This window comes from Ranitomeya imitator, chromosome 7 (genome assembly GCF_032444005.1).
Source record: "Ranitomeya imitator isolate aRanImi1 chromosome 7, aRanImi1.pri, whole genome shotgun sequence".
NCBI lineage: Eukaryota > Metazoa > Chordata > Amphibia > Anura > Dendrobatidae > Ranitomeya > Ranitomeya imitator.
Window position 1 is genome coordinate 139,210,821 of NC_091288.1, and position 22,920 is coordinate 139,233,740.

The following is a 22,920-nucleotide window of genomic DNA, read 5'->3' on the forward strand; positions in this document are numbered from 1 at the left end:
TTTCAGTTTTCACATTTTTTTTGTTAACTATATAATTCCACGTGTGTTAGTTCATAGTTTTAATGCCTTCAGTGTGAATTTACAATTTTCATAGTCTTGAAAATACAGAAAAATCTTTAAATGAGAAGGTGTGTCCAAACTTTTGGTCTGTACTGTAGATGGAAAAAGTAGGGGCCCCAGGACAGAGCCTTGAAGGACACCAACAGAGAGAGGGTGGGATGAGGAGGTAGTGTGGGAGTGGGAAACGCAAAATGTACGGTCAGAAAGGTATGAGGCAATCCAGGACAGGGCAACGTCTTTGATGCCAAGGGAAGAAAGAATCTGTAGCAGTAGGCAGTGGTTGACTGTGTCGAAGGCAGAGGGCAGATCGAGAAGGAGGAGGATGGAGGACTGTCTATTGGCTTTGGCTGTGAGTAAGTCATTAGTAATTTTGGTCAGGGCAGTTTCAGTGGAGTAGTGGGGGAGGAAACCAGATTGCAGGTTGTCAAGGTGAGAGTTAGATGAGAGATGGGAGGAAAGTTGAGCATGGAAATGCTGCTCAAGGAGTTTTGAAGCACACGGGAGCAGTGATATTGGGCAATAGCTGGACATAGCAGTTGGGTCGAGGTTTTTTTTTTTTGAGGATGTGTGTGATGGTGGCATGTTTGAAGGTAGAGGGGAAGATACCAGAAGATAGCGATAGGTTGAAGCTGGGATGAGCATATTAGTGAGGTTGGGGAGCAGGTGGGAAGGGATGGGGTCAAGTGCACAGGTGGTGAGGTCTGATTTGGGAAGGAGGTGAGTAAGCTCTCCTTCAGTGATGTTGGAGAGGGAGGTTATTAGGGAAGGGCAGAGTTCTGGTATATGGAGTGGTTGGGGTGATGGAACAGTAAGGTTTGCCTTGTTTGATTGATCTTATTTTTGAAGTAGGTGGCAAAGTCCTCAGAAGAGATGAGGGGAGTTGGAGGAGGCAGTGGTGGGTGGAGGAGAGAGTTGAATGTGCTGAACAGTTGTTTTGGGTTGTAAGATAATGAAGATACAACGTTTGTGAAATAGGTCTGTTTAGCAGAGGTGAGGGCTAATTTGAAGGCAAGTGCAGCTTGTTTGAAAGCAGTAAAGCCATCTGGCAGGCAAGTTTTCTTCCAATGCCGCTCCGTGACCTTGGATGCTTGTTGAAGTTTTTGGTAAGATTGTTGTGCCAGGGTTGCCTATTGATTCGTCGCACTTTTGCCATGTATGAGACGGGCGACTGAGTCTATGGCTGATGTAAGGGTGGCGTTATAGAAAGCGGTGGCGCTGTCCGTGTCAAGGAGTGAAGATATGGAGGACAGAGGTAGAAGAGAGTCTGTGAATGTCTAAGTGTGCAAGGTTTCTGTGAGGATGTGCTAGTGGCTTGACATGGAGGGCGGGTGAGGAGGACAAGGATGAGAAGGTGAGTAGATAGTGGTCAGATGGGGGAAGGGAAAGGTTGTGAGATTAGATAGGGAACAGGCGAGTGAAGATGAGGTCTAGTTTATGTCCGTCTGTATGGGTGGCTGTGGAAGACCACTGAGTAAGTCCAGAGGATGAAGTAAGGGACAGGAGTTTGTAGGGAGTCAGTAGGGATATTAGAGGTCACCCATAATGATGGTGGGGACATCACCAGAGAGAAAGTGAAGAAGCCAGGTGGAGAATTGGTCAATGAAGGCAGTGGCATGTGACATAACAATGTTACGCGACCTCTGAAGACCAGTTGCCAATGTCAGAGGAACGGCACTGCCACCAGAGGTGAGTATAGTTGTTATTTTATATGGGGAAAACATATTGATTGAGAAGGTGTCAACCCAGTAGTGAAAAACCCATGTAAATTAATACTAAACTTGTTAATTCTCCCAAAATGCACAGAAGATTCCCAGTAAAAGAGGAGATCTCAGTTCCTAGTGTAGGGCAGCACTAATTATAAATGCAGCCCTTCATGTGATGTACTGGAAAGCAGTAAAAAATTCTAAGTGTGGCGAAATAGCAAAAAAAAGCGCGCAATTCCCTAATTTTTTTTTTTCTTTATAGCATTATTTATAGTGTAAACATGACTTGGCAATCTAATTCTTCAGATACGTACGAATACGGCAATACCACACACGCTTGTGACAACACTGTGTTTATTCTTAACTATCCAGCCATATTATTTCAATAGACACAGGAACATGAGTTGTTCATATGATACTAAACATTGACTATTCTTGTAGGTTGAATTGATGTTTGTTGATTTGTTGAATGGTTGTTGATTACCCATTATATCAGTCCATGCAGCTTGTTGTTCAGCAAACATTACAAAGACAAATTATGCAGATTATTTGAACACTAGAACATTGAGAGATTAACTCCTCCCACCTTCCCCAATCCTGTGGAAAAATTCCTGAATAAGAGCTGTGAACTATAAAAGAGGGATCTGTCTCTGTTTCCAGTATGTGCACACGTTGCGGATTTTGCTGCGGATCTGCTGCTGTTTTACATGAGTTTACAGTACCATGTAAACCTATGGAAAACAAAATCCACAGTGCACATGCTGCGGAAAAAAATGCATGGAAACGCTGCGTTGTTTATTCCGCAGCATGTTCATTCTTTGTGTGGATTCGACAGCAGTTTACACCTGCTCCATTATAGGAATCCGCAGGTGTAACACCGCAGGTGGAATCCACACAAAAACCGCATAAAATCTGTGTTAAATCCGCAGGTAAAACGCAGTGCTTTTTACCTGCGGATTTCTCAAACAGGTGCGGAAAAATCCACAGAGGTTCCGTCTACGTGTGCACATACCATCAGACTCTACATGACATCCCACCGGAGCAATTCAAATTTGATCCACTGTCCGTCATTGAACCCATGGAGACGTTTGGAGAACTCAGGTTGGGACAATCAAGCCACCTGGCCGTATACCCCAATGGACTGTCAGCTTCCTAAGTGCCCACCGAAAGCGGGGTGCCACTGGTTGAGTAGTTGGCCCTTTCAAGCCCCGAAGTCGCAGATGTTCTAATTACCAGCGAGCAAGTGGAAGGGTGAGACTCTGTCATTTGCACCATCTTGTGTACTTGCTGGGACTGTACTATGTGTTATTGCCTATTGGAGGTTCAATAAAGTATTGCCACACTGTGTTACCCTCACCCTGTGATGTTTGAGTAGTATTTTGACCACGGGAAAGGAGTACGAGCGTTCAATGGGATGAGCCCTGGTCCTTGAAGTCTTTCTAAAAACAGCCAGACCAGCGGACAACAGCAACCACTGACCCTCGTGTGTCCACAATGCAGAAGGTGATTTTTTTTTCCAATATAAATTATATTCATTATGTAAATTAGGAGGCAGGTGACTGAGGGATCAGTGACGTGTCAGAAGCCATACTGATGAATAAATAATCAGAGTACCACATGAAGCATGAGCATGTAATTAACTCAAAACTGAAAATAAAGTTTAATCAACAAACACAAGACTGATTTCGTGAACCGATGTATCATTTTAATCAGTATAATGGCGCCAACTTGGCAATATTGGTTACTCAGCACAATCCTGCTGACAGATTCCTTTAATTGTGTGCCTGTGTAGATTCATCCTTGTTTGTAGTTTACCAAATATAGGTACCTCTAGGGCACCTCGTACATTGTATCATGTACACCACATTGGAGGATGTACATGAGAAAAAATCTATGATATTATAGTCCTAATTTGTGTTGGGTATGCAGACTGTATTTCTTGATTATTTGTGGGTAGACATCTTGCATTTTATATAGGGGAATGTTCCTGGCTCTGTTGGTGACAAAAAGACACTTCTGACAAAGAGATTCATTTGGTTAGGGGGCTGTTTGTAAGAGAGACGTGGTAGTTCCTGTCTTATTCCTTTCAGTTGTCTGTGGTCTGTAGAATATGGGTTGGAGATCATCACCAATCTTCCTTAGGATGCCAATGTGGAGAGTGTATGGAGCCACATGTATTAGTCTTGAGATGAGAACAGACATGGTTAACCAAAGTTGCTTCCTGCAAAACCCCTTCAAAAGATGGGGTAACTCCCTTTGTATGGAGGTTAAATACCCAAAGGAGACCGTTCTTCTTTACTATAAGAACTACAGGTCCTTCTCAAAAAATTAGCATATAGTGTTAAATTTCATTATTTACCATAATGTAATGATTACAATTAAACTTTCATATATTATAGATTCATTATCCACCAACTGAAATTTGTCAGGTCTTTTATTGTTTTAATACTGATGATTTTGGCATACAACTCCTGATAACCCAAAAAACCTGTCTCAATAAATTAGCATATCAAGAAAAGGTTTTTCTTGGTTATCAGGAGTTGTATGCCAAAATCATCAGTATTAAAACAATAAAAGACCTGACAAATTTCAGTTGGTGGATAATGAATCTATAATATATGAAAGTTTAATTGTAATCATTACATTATGGTAAATAATGAAATTTAACACTATATGCTAATTTTTTGAGAAGGACCTGTATGTGGTATAGTTAACCTAAAGAGCTGGTCACAGTTAGATCTGTTGATGGTTTGCTAAAAAGTCTTCGATGTATGTATGGTTGTTTTTTTTTTTTCCCGAAAAAAAATAATATAAATACTAATGTAAAGATGTTAAGTTTTTTTCTGAATGTTTGGTACAGCGAATCAACAATTTAGAGGAGGGAAAATATTAGTTCTTTTGGGGCAGACTGTATTGTGCATTGTTGTTTTATATGCACCCCTTACCATTGTTCTTTCCCAACCCTTAGTTGAACTTGATGGACATTTGTCTTTTTCAACCATATTGACTGCCACAATTTTTTTACTTTGTTCTCTGTTGGGGTTAAATAATGTGACAATTTTATAGTTTGGATCATTATGGGTACAGTGATACAAAATAAGTCCTTTTTTCGCTTATTTCATGTTTGCACATAAGAAAATGTAATTTTATTGGGGAAACACTTATGTCACTTTTTTATTTTGCCCATTTTTATATTTTTACTTTTTATTTTGTTCCTCTGTGACTTTACTTTTTACTAGTCCGATCAGTGGTCTAATACTCTTCAATGCCCTGTTTATGCTGGCAGACTGCATTTTAGTTGCACACTGAAGGATCTGTAATAGATTGTAAAAGGCATGAAGGAAAAGAAGAGCACTCACCGTCCGTACAAAAGGTCCGTTCTTTATTGATTTATGGCTTCACAGTAAAATAGCAGGACATGGCAGGGAGAAACAATGGAGAAGGACGACAGCCGTTTCACGCTACTGCGCTTCTACGGGTCCGATGTAATAGAATGTTCAGTGCACATAGGATGTCATTTATATTGGCATCATAAGTCCTGTTTAATTATTTTTTTTGCAACACGAAATATCATCTCAACTGACAAACAAGGGTTCTGCTTGTTCATTGGGTTACTGAACCTGTTTAGACTGCAAGATCATTGTGAAATCAATGTTCCTAGGAACACTTTGAAAAGTTTGCGAAAATATAAAAAATTGCAGGGGCTCCATAATATATAGAGATCTCTAGTACTAAATGTAATCTTGGAAGTTATAGCTCTTAAGCATTTATATGTATTCTCACCTACTTCAAGAAAAGTAATGTTCTCTGGTTTGTTTCAGCACCACTTTTGGATACATATACAATGCTCAAAAAAATAAAGGGAACACTTAAACAAAAGAATATAGCTCCAAATAAATCAAACTTCTGTGAAATCAAACTGTCCACTTAGGAAGCAACACTGTTTGACAATCAATTTCACATGCTGTTGTGCAAAAAGAATAGACAACAGATGGAAATTATTGGCAATTATCAAGACACACTCAATAAGGGACTGGATCTGCAGGTGGGGACCACAGACCACATCTCAGTACCAATGCTTTCTGGCTGATGTTTTGGTCACTTTTGAATGTTGGTTGCGCTTTTACACTCGTGGTAGCATGAGACAGACTCTACAACCCACACAAGTGGCTCAGGTAGTGCAGCTCATCCATGATGGCACATCAATGCGAGCAGTGGCAAGAAAGTTTGCTGTGTCTGTCAGAGTAGTGTCCAGAGGCTGGAGACGCTACCAGAAGACAGGCCAGGCCAGCACACCAGGAGACGTGGAGGAGGCCGTAGGAGGGCAACAACTCAGCAGCATGACCGCTACCTCAGCCTTTGTGCAAGGAGGAAAAGAAGGAGCACTGCCAGAGCCCTGCAAAATGACCTCTAGCAGGCCACAAATGTACATGTGTCTGCAGAAACGTTTAGAAACTGACTCCATGAGGATGAGGATGGTCTGAGTGCCCGACATCCACAGATGGGGGTTGTGCTCACAGCCCAATACCGTGCAGGTCGCTTGGCATTTGCCACAGATCACCAGGATTGGCAAATTCGCCGCTGGCTCCCTGTGCCCTTCACAGATGAAAGCAGGTTCACACTGAGCACATGTGACAGAGTCTGGAGACGCCGTGGAGAGCAATCTGCTGCCTGCAACATCCTTTAGCATGACCGGTTTGGCAGTGGGTCAGTAATGGTGTGGGGTGATATTTCTTTGGAGGGCCGCACAGCCCTCCATGTGCTCGCCAGAGGTAGCCTGACTGCCATTAGGTATCGAGATGAGATCCTCAGACCCCTTATGAGACCATATGCTGGTGCGGTTGGCCCTTGGTTCCTCCTAATTCAGGACAATCCCATACCTCATGTGGCTGGAGTGTGTCAGCAGTTCCTGCAAAATGAAGGCACTGAAGCTATGGACTGGCCCTCCCATTCCCCAGACCTGAGTCCGATTGAACACATCTGGAACATCATGTCTCGCACCATCCACCAATGTCACATTGCACCACAGACTGTCCAGTAGTTGGCGGATGCTTTAGTCCAGGTCTGGGAGGAGATCCCTCAGGAGACCATCTGCCTCCTCATCAGGAGCATGCCCAGGCATTGTAGGGAGATCATACAGGCATGTGGAGGCCACACACACTAATGAGCATTACTTCCTTGTCTTGTGGCTTTTCCACTGAAGTTGGATCAGCCTGTAACTTCATTTTCCACTTTGATTTTGAGCATCATTCCAACTCCAGACCTCCGTGGGATATTAGTTGTGATATACGTTGATCATTTTTAGGTTTTATTCTTCTCAACACATTCCACTATGTAATGAATAAAGATTTACAACTGAAATATTTCAATCAGCGATATCTGGGATGTGGTATTTTAGTGTTCCCTTTATTTTTTTTTGAGCAGTGTAGTTTACTAACATGTTCTGTTTAGAGCCTACGTTTACAACACCTACTAGTTGGCTTAATTCGTGCCAGAAATTTGGCCAAAATGTTATCACATATTAGGCAATGACTTTTCCTGAAACCACAAACATTTTATGCAATTTGATATCCTTGTAGGAGGAACCACATAAAGTGTTTCTAACATATAATTAATGTGTTTCACACTTTATAAGATAGTTGTTGAAATAAATTGCATCAGAATTCTTGATGATTTAGCATAAACTCCTCAGACTTGTCTGTGTTGCTTTGAGCTTCTTTTCACGTTTGACAATTTTAAGCTAACTTTTATATATATAAATATATATATTTAACTATTTATTTTATTACAGGAGCACAAAGTTTTCAGAATTTGGAAAGTTCTTCTAAAAAAACAGGTAGGTTTTGTCTAAGACTTTTGTAAATTTTTATGTAGCAGTCCCAGTTAAGAATAGGAGTAATGTATTGGAAAAACTTTCATTAGATAACAAACATATGTATGGGAACATATTGATGTATTCAGTATAATATATCAGTTAAAATGTATCCAATATATACAGTTGTGTGAAAAAGTGTTTGCCCCCTTCCTTATTTCCTATTCTTTTGCATATTTGTAACACTTAAATGTTTCAGATCACCAAACAAATTTAAAGATTAGACAGATGACACAAGGAAGCACAAAATGCAGTTTTTAAGTGAAGGTTTTTATTATTAAGGGAAAAATAAATCCAATCCTACAGGGCTCTGTCGAAAATGTGATTGCCTCCTTCCTCTTAAAATATAAAATAACTTTTGTTTACCACATCTTTGGGAAGTTGAGTTCAAATTCCTTAGCCACATTGCAGGCCTGATTTCTGCTATAAAAATAAATTTAAAAAGTGGCAAAAAAACTATACTTTTTATCATACTGCCAAACAAAAAGTAGAATAAAATGCAAATAAAAAGTTGAGTGGAAATAAAAATGGTATTACTGAAAACATCATCTTGTCCCGCAAAAAAAAAGTTAAGCCACCACACAGCTCCATCAGCGGAGAAATACTTTTTTTTTTTTGCAGCGATGCAAAAAAAAAACATTTCTATAAAATATTTTACTGTGTAAAAGCAGCAAACCATAAAAAAATTATATAAATTTGGTATTGCTGTAATCATACTGACCCAAAGAATAAGGCTGCCTTATCACTTTTTACCACACGGTGAACAGCATAAAAAAAGCATAAGATAATTCCTGAATTGCTGGGATTTGTTCATTTTGCTTCACAAAAATCGGAATAGAAAGTGATCAAAAATGTTATGTGCCTGAAAACAGTACCGATAAAAACATCAACTCGTTCAGCAAAAAACAAGCCCTCACATGACTGTCGAAAGTAATATAGAAAAATTATAGCTCTCAAAATATGCCAATTCCAAAACTTGTTTATGCATTAAAAAGTATTTTTTTAGTATGTGATAGTAGCCAAACATAAAAAAACTATAAATCTGGTATGGCTATACTTTCACCAACTAAAAGAATAATTTTGTTGATTTGTTTATTCTGCCTCCAAAAGATTACAGTAAGGCTCAGCTCATATTCATCCTTCGCAGTTCACTGAGCAATTACAGTGAGGTTTACGTGTAAATTTCTTAAGGATTTAGATGGAACCTCCAATTGAAGACTCCATATAATAAGGCAGATGGAGACACTATGGACTCTGATTGGTGCATGAAACGGAAATGTCCATCTTTTCAGTGGTGTATAAAAGCATGTTCGGCCACAGTTTTAGGCACCTCTGAAAAGGGCACTGCTGAACAAAGTCCAGAGTAACTCTGCTGCCTTATTATAGTGAATGTATCACTTGGGGGTTTCATCTAAATCACATCATTCAGAGATTTAGATGAAAACCTCCATGTAAGTGTTCAACATAGAGTGCAGGATAAATATGATCTAAAATGACAAATGTTCCCAATAAAAGCTTCAACTTAATCCACAAAAAAAGCACCAACTCAGGTCCATCATCTGTCAATGAATATATAAGGGCTTCCACGTTACTGGTACCACAAAGGCTTTGGAATAGCGCTATGGCTCCTCGCCCCCCCAAAAGAAACTTAGCGAATTCTGCACTCCCAAACCTAAATGCCTCTGCCTCCCTTCTGATCCCCACTGTGTGCCTAAACCACTTTTAGCATCCACATGTTTGGCATTTCTATAGCCATGAGAGTATGCATAATTTACAGGTGCAAGTTTCCGGAAGCACAAGCTTGACACAAGGTATGTGCACTACAATATACTGGGCACTTCAGTGTGCACTACAATGGCAGATTTGCAATTTTCACTCAGCAACATCAATTGCGGCTTGTTTCTGAAAACCACTATGGAGTCAAACTTGTAACTACAGCTGTAGATACGTTCCCAAAGGGGTGTAATTTCCTAAATGGGGTGGATTCTGGTCTTCTAGCCCTTAGGGGCTCTGTTTATAGAGTTTGCAAACTGTTCTACAATAATTTGTTCTCCAAGCGTGGGAAGGAACTATATAATTGAAGATAGACAAATGCCACTAGAAAAAAAATTGGTTAGGGCTACATTCATATATTGTCTCTACATAAAGGACATAACATCTTCCAAGGACATAACATCTTCCTGCTCCTATTGCAAGAACTCAGACACGGGGAGGGGGGATCTCCTGGGCGCTTGCTAGTGGTGTCATATATGGCAGCTTCAAACAGCTGGCATGTGGTGCGTAACTGGAAAATAATATTTCCTATTGTCTGTATAAAGAGAGAAAGGGAGGGAGGACACAGAATTTTTGAAATGCCACAGCTTGCCCATTGTCCATTCATAAACAGCAGCTTTTAAACGGGCCAATCTGGGTCATCCTGGAAATATGAGCCTATGGTCATGACAATAAAAAGCTGGGTTGCACAAACAGAAGTTGTTCACATGTTATTTCTCCCCTTTTATTTAGAACTGTTTTTTGCTTATTTGTGTGTTGTTTTATTTTTTCCTTTTTATATATTTATTGTAAGCACTGTATATTTGTATATTAAAGCTTAAAATCTTTAATAATGTTCACCCTTGTATTTGTATGCTCTAAAATAATCTATAGCCCTTGAGAGAGTGAGTGACCTTTTGATTGTTTGACAGTAACACATTTTGGGGTTTCATCACCCAGTATGTGTTTGATGAGTGGAGGCAGCGTGTTAAGAAATTGGGATTTGCTGATTGTGTCAGAGTGTGATTTATGCTGACTTAATCCAGCTCTCAACCTCTGTTTAGGCTATAAAGTGAAAGGAGATAAATTAATCCGAGCAGGTGCACGCTACGCCACGTGCTGAGAAGTGTGTATGTGAAAAAGAGTCCACTAGCACTCCATCACTCCCGTGTGTTAGGGTTGGCGGAACACACCGAGTATATATATATATATATATATATATATATATATATAGGTGCGTTCGCAACCCCGGGTCCAAAGTGCAGGAAAGGAACCTGCTGCTGGCAAATCGCGGCTCTATATGGCGGTATAAGCGAACTCTGTTAACTCCACAGAGTCACTAGAAATAAGATGTTGTGCCCTGTTAGCGTCACAGGGGAACACAGCTAACTGCTGAGCTGGAGGCAGTCAGTGGTTACGCACCCAGAAAAGCACACAAACACTCCTCACTGGAGGTGCCGGTATTCTAGGGGCTTTTTTAGCCGGGTCCCTGAATACATTCATGCAAACCCCTCACCAGAGGTGCAGGTATTCTAGAGGCTTATTTCAGCCAGGTCCCTGAACACACACATACAGGCGCGACCATAATTAACAAGCTCATGACATGAGGTGATACTAGCGCATGGCTGTGCGGCCATGCAAACCTTTTATAGCTGCATCAGCTTCAGGTCCTTCCTAGGGAACCAATGGAAGTTGCTACAGTACCAGATCAACTACAGGACCTTCCAAGAGGACCAATGATAGCTGCTGCAGTACCTGAGCATGTGACCCCTGACCTCCAATGAGAGGTCTTACCTTGGGCATGCTCAGTGTGCGCAAAGCAGGGCATAGTCCCAGAAAAACCTGCTCGCTGCTGACCACTGCAGGCTACAACAGCAGAGCCTGGAAAGGCAGCAGTAACCCTTTGCACAGTATCAGACTGAGTGAGATGCTGGGACCAACGTCTCCGCTGAGCAGGCTCCACTGCGGCTGATGTAGAATGGGAAACCGCAGCAGACACAGCTCGAGATTCCCCCTGTGCAGTGGAGGGAACTTGACTCCTAACACCGTGTCTCTCCATATGGCTAAGCAGTACTGTACAGTCACATATGGGGTATTGCCACATTCAGCAGAAATTGTGTAACAAATTGTTGTGCCATTTTTACCCATTTTCCCTTGTGAACAATTTTTTTTGTGGTAAAATGTAAATATTTTTTACTTTACTTCTGTTGTGAATTCCGCTTCTGGGCTCCCTCCGGTGGTTGTAAGTGGCACTTTTGTGAGTTCTGCTCTTGGGCTCCCTCTTGTGGTTTCTAGTGGTATGGCTGCTCCTTGGAGTTAGCTGTCATCAACTGCCTCCACTTATCGTCCGCTATTTAAGTCTGGCTCTTTCTTCAGCCTGTGCCACTTGTCAATGTTTCCTGGCTGGATTCACATCTCTGCTTGGATTCTCCTGGTTTCCTGACCAGTTCTGCAAAGATAAGTTCTGGCTTTGCTCATTTCAGTCCACATGTTGTGGACTTATTGTTCTGTGCATTCTATATTTGTCCAGCTTGTCAGTATGGATTTTGTCTGTTAGCTGGAAGCTCTGGGAATCAGATTTACCCTCCACACCTTTAGTCAGGTGTGGAGATTTTGTAAACTCTGTGTGGATTGTTTTGTAGTTTTTATACTGACCGCACAGTATCCTTTCCTGTCCTATCTATCAAGCTAGACTGGCGTCCTATACTAAAATCTGATTTCATTTCTGCGTATGTTATTTTCCCCTCCTCACACCGTCAATATTTGTGGGGGGCTATCTTTCCTTTGGGGATTTTCTCTGAGGCAAGATAGGTTTCCTGTTTCCATCTTTAGGGGAAGTTAGATCTTAGGCTGTGCCGAGGGGTCTAGGGAGCGTCAGGTACCCCCCACGGCTATTTTTAGTTGCGCTGCTAGGTTCAGGGTTTGCGGTCAGTACAGATACCACCTCCTTCAGAGCTTCTCTTATGTTGTTCCTAAACCACCAGATCATAACAGTACAAGTGGCCAAAAATGAATTAAATGTATCTCAAAAGAAGGAAAAGAAAGTTCTGAACCATTTTTTTTTTCTGTGCTTTGGTTTGTCTTTTTTTTTTCCTCTTGATATTTGGGTGGTTCAAGATATACAGTGGGGCAGAAAGGTATTTAGTCAGTCAGCAATAGTGCAAGTTCCACCACTTAAAAAGATGAGAGGCGTCTGTAATTTACATCATAGGTAGACCTCAACTATGGGAGACAAACTGAGAAAAAAAAATCCAGAAAATCACATTGTCTGTTTTTTTAACATTTTATTTGCATATTATGGTGGAAAATAAGTATTTGGTCAGAAACAAAATTTCATCTCAATACTTTGTAATATATCCTTTGTTGGCAATGACAGAGGTCAAACGTTTTCTGTAAGTCTTCACAAGGTTGCCACACACTGTTGTTGGTATGTTGGCCCATTCCTCCATGTAGATCTCCTCTAGAGCAGTGATGTTTTTGGCTTTTCGCTTGGCAACACGGACTTTCAACTCCCTCCAAAGGTTTTCTATAGGGTTGAGATCTGGAGACTGGCTAGGCCACTCCAGGACCTTGAAATGCTTCTTACGAAGCCACTCCTTTGTTGCCCTGGCGGTGTGCTTTGGATCATTGTCATGTTGAAAGACCCAGCCACGTTTCATCTTCAATGCCCTTGCTGATGGAAGGAGGTTTGCACTCAAAATCTCACGATACATGGCCCCATTCATTCTTTCATGTACCCGGATCAGTCGTCCTGGCCCCTTTGCAGAGATACAGCCCCAAAGCATGATGTTTCCACCACCATGCTTTACAGTAGGTATGGTGTTTGATGGATGCAACTCAGTATTCTTTTTCCTCCAAAGACGACAAGTTGTGTTTCTACCAAACAGTTCCAGTTTGGTTTCATCAGACCATAGGACATTCTCCCAAAACTCCTCTGGATCATCCAAATGCTCTCTAGCAAACTTCAGACGGGCCCGGACATGTACTGGCTTAAGCAGTGGGACACGTCTGGCACTGCAGGATCTGAGTCCATGGTGGCGTAGTGTGTTACTTATGGTAGGCCTTGTTACATTGGTCCCAGCTCTCTGCAGTTCATTCACTAGGTCCCCCCGCGTGGTTCTGGGATTTATGCTCACCGTTCTTGTGATCATTCTGACCCCACGGGGTGGGATTTTGCGTGGAGCCCCAGATCGAGGGAGATTATCAGTGGTCTTGTATGCCTTCCATTTTCTAATTATTGCTCCCACTGTTGATTTCTTCACTCCAAGCTGGTTGGCTATTGCAGATTCAGTCTTCCCAGCCTGGTGCAGGGCTACAATTTTGTTTCTGGTGTCCTTTGACAGCTCTTTGGTCTTCACCATAGTGGAGTTTGGAGTCAGACTGTTTGAGGGTGTGCACAGGTGTCTTTTTATACTGATAACAAGTTTAAACAGGTGCCATTACTACAGGTAATGAGTGGAGGAAAGAGGAGACTCTTAAAGAAGAAGTTACAGGTCTGTGAGAGCCAGAAATCTTGATTGTTTGTTTCTGACCAAATACTTATTTTCCACCATAATATGCAAAAAAAATGATAAAAAAAACAGACAATGTGATTTTCTGGATTTTTTTTTCTCAGTTTGTCTCCCATAGTTGAGGTCTACCTATGATGTAAATTACAGACACCTCTCATCTTTTTAAGTGGTGGAACTTGCACTATTGCTGACTGACTAAATACTTTTTTGCCCCACTGTATGTTTTGGCATGGATGTTCAGGGTTTGTTTTCTCATGTGGATCAACTTGCTGCAAGAGTACAGAGTATCCAGGACTATGTTGTCCAGACTCCGGCTTTAGAGCCCAGAATTCCTACTCCTGATTTGTTTTTTGGGGACAGATCCAAGTTTTTGAACTTTAAAAATTACTGCAAATTGTTTTTTGCTTTGAAACCCCGTTCTTCTGGTGATCCCATTCAGCAGGTGAAAATCATCATATCCTTGCTGCGTGGTGACCCTCAAGACTGGGCTTTTTCTCTTGAAACAGGGGATCCGGCATTATTGAATGTAGATGCATTTTTTCAAGTGCTCGGATTATTGTATGACGAACCTAATTCTGTGGATCATGCAGAAAAAACCCTGTTGGTCTTGTGTCAAGGTCAGGAAGCGGCAGAGTTATACTGCCAGAAATTTAGAAAATGGTCTGTGCTCACTAAATGGAATGAAGAGGCTCTGGCTGCTATTTTCAGAAAAGGTCTTTCTGAAACCCTTAAAGATGTTATAGTGGGCTTTCCTACGCCTGCCGGTTTGAGCAAATCTATGTCTCTAGCCATTCAGATTGATCGGCGTCTGCGCGAGCGCAAAGCTGTGCACCATATGGCAGTATCCTCTGAGCATAGTCCTGAACCTATGCAATGTGATAGGATTTTGACTAGAATAGAACGGCAGGAATTCAGACTTCAGAATAGGCTGTGTTTTTACTGTGGTGATTCGGCTCATATTATCTCTGATTGCCCTAAGCGTACTAAGAGAGTCGCTAGGTCTGTTACCATTAGTACCATACAGCCTAAATTTCTCTTATCTGCGACCCTGATTTGCTCATTGTCGTCCTTTTCTTTCATGGCATTTGTGGATTCAGGCGCTGCCCTGAACTTAATGGACTTAAAATTCGCCAGGCGCTGTGGTTTTTCCTTGCAGCCTTTCCAGAGCCCTATTCCTTTGAGGGGCATTGATGCTACACCCTTGGCCAAGGATAAACCTCAGTACTGGACACAGATGACTATGTACATGGCTCCTGCACATCAGGAAGATTGCCGTTTTCTGGTGTTGCATAACCTGCATGATGTTGTTGTGCTGGGATTTCCATGATTACAGGAACATAATCCGGTGCTGGATTGGAAAACTATGTTGGTGACTAGTTGGGGTTGTCGAGGAGTACATAGTGACGTTCCTTTGATGTCAATTTCCTCTTCCCCCTCTAATGAGGTCCCTGAGTTTTTGTCGGATTTCCAGGATGTATTTGATGAGCCCAAGTCCAGTTCCCTTCCTCCACATAAGGACTGTGATTGTGCTATTAACTTGATTCCTGGTTGTAAGTTCCCTAAGGGCCGACTTTTCAATCTGTCTGTGCCAGAGCATGCCGCCATGCGGAGCTATGTTAAGGAATCTTTGGAGAAAGGGCATATTCGGCCCTCTTTGTCACCATTGGGAGCGGGTTTCTTTTTTGTTGCTAAGAAGGATGGCTCATTGAGACCCTGTATTGATTATCAAATTACAAAAAGAACCTAGCACTCAACTTGATGCTTATGTGCAAGTTTTATTGTAGTGCCCAATAAACGTTTCGGTCCATCATACGGACCTTCATCAGTAACTATATGTGAGAAAAATAAAATAAACAACCAAGATAAACAAAAATTAACAAGTATATACATAGCATGGGGAGACAAAGAGAACAGCATCAATATCAAAAAACAGGTCTTTTGAGTGAGCGACATACATGCTAGAGAGGGCCATACCGTGTATCGAGGCACTGAAATGTTCCACAACAAAGAGTAAAAAAGAACGAAACAAGAAAATGGGAAGTGTGAGGCACGTACCGTACTATACTGGAGTAAGGGCAAAGAGACAAAAGAGTCTCTGGGCACTAGTGCAAGCTGCGTCTAAAGGTCATAGGAGAGTGAAATTAGACTAGCGTCAGCCTGCGGTGCAGTGATCAGAGGGCGTGCTAAATTAGGCGTACCTTACAAGAGCGCTTGGCTGGAGAATAGGCTGAGGGTAAATAGAGGGATATAATAAGTATACTGTTGTGAATTCTGTTTTCGGGCTCCCTCCTGTGGTCATGAATGGTACTTTGGCTGGTTCTGTCCATGGACTTTCTCTGATGCCTGTGGGTGTTTCTGAGTTTCCTTCCACAGGTGACGAGGCTAATTCGTTAGTGGGCTGCTCTATTTAACTCCACTTGGATCCTTGTCTTATGCCAGCTGTCAATGTTGTAGCATTGGTCTAGTTCGCTCCTGGATCTTCCTGGTTACCTGTTTTCTCCAGCTGAAGCTAAGTTTCGCTTTGCTTTTTTCTTGTTTGCTATTTTTTCTGTCCAGCATGCTTATGTGAATTTTGCCTTGCTTGCTGGAAGCTCTGGGACGCAGAGGGGCGCCTCCGCTCCGTTAGTGGGTGCGGAAGGTATTTTTCCCTGCACTCTCTGTGTGGCTTTTTTAGGGTTTTGTGCTGACTGCAAAGTGACCTTTCCTATCTTCTGTCTGTTTAGTAAGTCGGGCCTCTCTTTGCTAAATCTATTTCATCTCTGTGTTTGTGATTTCATCTTACTCACAGTCAATATATGTGGGGAGCTGCCTTTTCCTTTGGGGAATTTTCTCTGAGGCAAGGTAGGCTTATTTTTCCTATCTCTAGGGCTAGCTAGTTCTGAGGCTGTGACGAGGCGCCTAGGTCATGATAGGAGCGCTCCACGGCTATTTCTAGTGTACGTGATAGGATTAGGGATTGCGGTCAGCAGAGGTTCCACTTCCCAGAGCTTGTCCTGTATTCATGTGCTATCAGGTCTTTTCTGGTGCTCTAACTACCAGGTCCACTATTTGTTCTAACCACCAGATCATAACAGTATACATACCGAATAGCTATGCGGAGGGTGACATGCTGCGCTGAAGGGTGGTTACCTGTAGTGAGTGAGTAGAGATGTGCCACTGATAGACGCGGAATCCACCGCTGGTCTGATCAGTAGAAGGAAGAACCGCTACTAAATAGGCAGAGGGAGGGGCCATATCGGCCAATAGAGTAGTGAGTAGTGAGCGGTGAACCGGAAGTGACGTCACGGAGCCATGGAAATGCTGTGACGCTAGCAAGCGGCGGTGTGAGTAGCACATGAGTCAGAGCCGGCGGAAGTGACGTGCGTGTGTGTCGCAGCTCCTGGGAAAGCATGCCTACAACGATTCTTTCGGACCCTTAGACTTAAGGCCTTTTTCGCTACCTCCCCAGAGCCAGCCCCAATCCAATCCATATCCACTACATCAGACCATACCCTCTCCTCACGTAGTTTAGGCCTCTATACTAAGAGCCATTTTAGGCCCCCACATGGCTCTCATGCCATGGAATCCTTTATAGGTTTTGTACAGGATTCATTTAGATCACTGTGTGAGGACATTAGAAGAGGTAGACTGTGTTATCCCCCCAATCTCTCCAACACAGAACGTCAGGCCCTACAAGGCCTACAAAACGACAAGAGCCTAGTTATCAAACCGGCCGATAAAGGGGGTGCCCTAGTTATAATGAACAAGTCAGACTACCTTCTTGAGATTAGACGGCAATTGGATAATTCCACCATCTACGTTAAGCTGCCACGAGACCCCACGGCCGCTACTCGGCAAATTATTTCAGATACTCTTCTTAAATACACTGAATTAGGGGTCCTCGATCCTAAAACATGTGAATTCCTTACTGACCTACATCCGGTTATTCCTGTATTTTACACTATCCCTAAAATTCACAAAAACCTGGAGAAACCACCTGGGAGACCGATAGTTGCCTCCACCGACTCCATCCTCTCCCCTCTGGCAGTGTACCTTGAAAAAATTTTAACTCCTCTAATACGGTTATCTAAGTCCTTCATTTTGGACACAGGATCTTTTCTAAATATCCTCAAAGAAGTGGGATCTATTCCTTCATGTTCTATACTGGTCACCATGGATGTAAAAGACTTGTATACGTCCATCCCCCACATAGAGGGTATTAATTCTGTTCATAAACTTCTCACAAAGTCCGATTTTCTACCTGATCAAATTAATCTATGTATTGAATTGCTAACCATCATTCTAACTCGCAATTACTTTATGTTCCAGGACGACTTCTATCTACAGATCCGGGGTACCGCGATGGGCTCCAACGTAGCGCCCCCATATGCTAATTGCTATATGGCCGATTTTGAGGAGAGCCAGATATAGTCTCACTCCTCATTCCGCGATAACGTGATCGTGTGGAAACGCTACATCGACGATGTTTTCTGCATATGGGGGGGCTCGTTGGAAGCCCTCGCGTCCTTTTTTGATTGGCTCAACACAGCCTGGCCGGGCATTTCTTTTACTATGTCACATGATCATACTCGGATCAATTTCCTTGACACTATGGTCATCCTCCAGCCGGACGGTTCCATTTCCACTGACCTGTACACTAAAAGTACTGACCGGAACAGTCTGTTACATTTTACGAGTTTTCACCCCCCTGCCACAAAGAAATCGGTACCCAAGTCCCAATTCCACCGGGTCTCTAAAATTGTTTCTGATACGGAGCTACGGCCACTTCGTCTTCAAGAAATGACCACTAAATTTTCCCAACGGGGCTACCCGCCATCTGTTCTACAACAGGCTGCTTCACCTCCGCTCCCACGACCCAACAGAGCCACCAATAGGGTCCCATTTATACACTCATATCACCCATTTGCTTATATTCTACACAGGTCTATTCGCCAAAACTGGCATTTACTATCGAAAGCTTACCATCACGTCCCTGAATTTCAAAACCCTTTTCTCCCCAGCTTCAAACGCCCACCTAATCTTAAAGACTCTTTGGTGAGGGCAGACGTGGGGTCTGGCAAAGCATCCCCTCGCCAACGTTTTCTGCAAAATCCCCGTACAGGGACTTTTCCGTGCCTTAATTGTGCACAGTGCCATAATGTCCTTAAGGGCTCCTCCTTTCACCATCCTCGCTCTGGCAAAACATTCCGAATCCCAGATTACTTCACATGCGCCTCATCATGGGTCATATATTTGATCAAATGCCCCTGCGGACTTCTCTACGTGGGAGAAACTACGCAATCTATACGTGATCGTATCTCTAAGCACAAATCCACGGTCCGGTGCAAAAACCTTTTATTACCCATCCCGTCACACTTTAATACTCAAGGCCACAATGTCTCACAATCACAGTTTCAAGTCATTGAGCACATCCCCCCCATTCGACGTGGTGGGAATTGGGTGGCCCGTCTAAAACGGAGGGAGGCCTTTTGGATCCACACGTTGGAGACCCTTCACCCATTGGGTCTCAATAGAGATTACGATTTGGCGTCATTCCTTTGAGGTAGTGTTTTCCCTAGGGTACATCAATACTATTCCCATGCAGGCCCTGGGAGAGGCCGCCCATAGCTGCCTCTCTCCTTTATACCCTTGTGGTACCACTATTTACCGGTCATATTGTTATTCTGTGCATCTTCTCCCTAGGCTTATAATCGCTCTCATTATGGCTAAAATGTGTGTGTATATAGAGGTATATATATATATGTGTGTGTGTCACATCTGTAATTGTTTCTTTTCTCTTCTACCATTAGAGCCGTCTGTATTGAGGTCTCTTTATGCCACTTATTGACCGCACTGGACTGAGTCTGCTCTCTTCACTATGCCTAGTACCATACGGCTGAATCCTATGCAGAATGAGCGCAGTCACCACGGAGATCCTTCACCAATCACTGGCTCTCCGCTAGGCACCACCTCCCTACGTCTCCGGGGTCCACCTATCTACATCCTATTAGGTGGAACCTCTTCGACTATGGCATGTTTTCCCAGGAGCTGCAACACACACGCACGTCACTTCCGCCGGCTCTGACTCATGTGCTACTCACACTGCCGCTCGCTAGCGTCACAGCGTTTCCATGGCTCCGTGACGTCACTTCCGGTTCGCCGCTCACTACTCTATTGGCCGATATGGCCCCTCCCTCTGCCTATTTAGTAGCGGTTCTTCCTTCTACTGATAAGACCAGCGGTGGATTCCGCTCGCTACAGGTAACCACCCTTCAGCGCAGCATGTCACCCTCCGCATAGCTATTCGATATGTATACTTATCATATCCCTCTATTTACCCTCAGCCTATTCTCCAGCCAAGCGCTCTTGTAAGGTACGCCTAATTTAGCACGCCCTCTGATCACTGCACCGCAGGCTGACGCTAGTCTAATTTCACTCTCCTATGACCTTTAGACGCCGCTTGCACTAGTGCCCAGAGACTCTTTTGTCTCTTTGCCCTTAGGGTACCGTCACACAGTGCAATTTTGATCGCTACGACGGTACGATCCGTGACGCTCCAGCGTCGTAACAATATCGCTCCAGCGTCGTAGACTGCTGTCACACTTTGCAATCTACGACGCTGGAGCGATAATTTCATGACGTATGTGCGATGTAGAAGCCGTTGGTTACTATGCGCACATCGTATACGATATATGTTACACCATGCAATCATGCCGCCACAGCGGGACACTAGACGACGAAAGAAAGTTTCAAACGATCTGCTACGACGTACGATTCTCAGCGGGGTCCCTGATCGCAGGAACGTGTCAGACATTGCGATCTCGTAACTATATCGCTCGAACGTCACGAATCGTGCCGTCGTAGCGATCAAAATTGCACTGTGTGACGGTACCCTTACTCCAGTATAGTACGGTACGTGCCTCACACTTCCCATTTTCTTGTTTCGTTCTTTTTTACTCTTTGTTGTGGAACATTTCAGTGCCTCGATACTCGGTATGGCCCTCTCTAGCATGTATGTCGCTCACTCAAAAGACCTGTTTTTTTATATTGATGCTGTTCTCTTTGTCTCCCCATGCTATGTATATACTTTGTTTTTTTGTTAATTTTTGTTTATCTTGGTTGTTTATTTTATTTTTCTCACATGTAGTTACTGATGATGGACCGAAACGTTTATTGGGTACTACAATAAAACTTGCACATAAGCATCAAGTTGAGTGCTAGGTTCTTTTTGTAATTTGCATTAAGGTGTGGGAGCCTACCTTAGCACCATCCTTACAGTAGTGCACACGTCCTTTTCCACCCTGTATTGATTATCGTCTTCTTAATAAGATCACAGTCAAATTCCAATACCCCTTGCCTTTGCTTACTGATTTGTTTGCTCAGATTAAGGGGGCTAGTTTGTTTACTAAGATTGACCTCCGAGGGGTATATAATCTTGTTCGTATTAAACAGGGTGACGAATGGAAAACTGCATTTAATACGCCCGAAGGCCATTTTGAATACCTTGTGATGCCATTTGGGCTCTCTAATGCTCCATCTTTGTTCCAGTCTTTCATGCATGATATTTTCCGCAATTATCTTGATAAATTCATGGTCGTATATTTGGATGATATTTTGATTTTTTCCAATGATTGGGAGTCTCATGTGAAGCAGGTCAGGATGGTGTTCCAGATCCTTCGTGATAATGCTTTATTCGTGAAGGGGTCTAAGTGCCTATTCGGAGTTCAGAAGGTCTCTTTTTTGGGTTTTATTTTTTCTCCCTCGTCTATAGAAATGGATCCTGTTAAGGTCCAAGCTATTCATGACTGGATCCAACCCACATCTGTGAAGGGACTTCAAAAATTTTTGGGCTTTGCTAATTTCTATCGCCGTTTCATTGCCAACTTTTCCAGTGTGGTTAAGCCCCTTACTGATTTGACGAAGAAAGGCGCTGATGTGACGAATTGGTCCTCTGAGGCTGTTGTGGCCTTTCAGGAGCTTAAACGCCGATTTACTTCTGCCCCTGTGTTGCGTCAACCGGATGTTTCTCTTCCTTTTTAGGTTGAGGTAGACGCTTCTGAGATTGGGGCAGGGGCCTCAGAGGGAGTTTGATGGTTCTTTGATGAAACCGTGTGCTTTTTTTTCCAGAAAGTTTTCGCCTGCGGAACGCAATTATGATGTCGGCAATCGGGAGTTGTTGGCTATGAAGTGGGCGTTTGAGGAGTGGCGACATTGGCTTGAGGGAGCTAAACACCGTGTTGTGGTCCTGACCGATCATAAGAATCTGATTTACCTCGAGTCGGCCAAGCGTCTGAATCCTAGACAGGCTGGATGGTCCCTGTTTTTCTCCCGTTTTGATTTTGTGGTCTCGTATCTTCCGGGATCTAAGAATGTTAAGGCTGATGCCCTCTCTAGGAGTTTTTCGCCTGATTCTCCTGGAGTCCTGGAGCCGGTTGACATTCTTAAGCAGGGGGTGATTCTTTCTGCTATCTCCCCTGATTTGCGGCGGGTGCTTCAGGAATTTCAGGCTGATAGGCCTGACCGCTGTCCAGTGGGGAAGCTGTTTGTTCCTGATAGATGGACAAGTAAGATAATTTCTGAGGTTCATTGTTCAGTGTTGGCTGGTCATCCTGGGATTTTTGGTACCAGAGATTTGGTTGCTAGGTCCTTTTGGTGGCCTTCCTTGTCTCGCGATGTGCGTGCTTTTGTGCAGTCCTGTAGGACTTGCGCCCGGGCCAAGCCTTGCTGTTCCCGCGCTAGTGGGTTGCTTTTGCCTTTGCCGGTCCCTGAGAGGCCCTGGATGCATATTTCCATGGATTTTATTTCGGATCTTCCTGTTTCCCAGAAGATGTCTATTATCTGGGTTGTTTGTGACCGGTTCTCTAAAATAGTCCATCTGGTACCTTTGCTTAAGTTGCCTTCCTCCTCAGATCTGGTTCCATTGTTTTTTCAGCATGTGGTTCGTTTGCATGGCATTCCAGAGAATATTGTGTCTGACAGAGGTTCTCAGTTTGTCTCTAGATTTTGGCGGGTCTTTTGTGCTAGGATGGGCATTGATTTATCT

The 22,920-nt window shown here is 43.1% G+C and overlaps 1 protein-coding gene across 1 annotated transcript in view; it reads left to right on the top strand.

The window, feature by feature from the left end:
• Positions 1–22,920, top strand: part of ANKAR (ankyrin and armadillo repeat containing) — a 577,406-nt gene that overhangs the window by 146,421 nt on the left and 408,065 nt on the right. Inside the window, exon 8 of the mRNA XM_069733853.1 lies at positions 7,555–7,599. Within this exon, the coding sequence (XP_069589954.1) occupies positions 7,555–7,599 (45 nt within the window). The remainder of the gene's footprint in view (positions 1–7,554; positions 7,600–22,920) is intronic.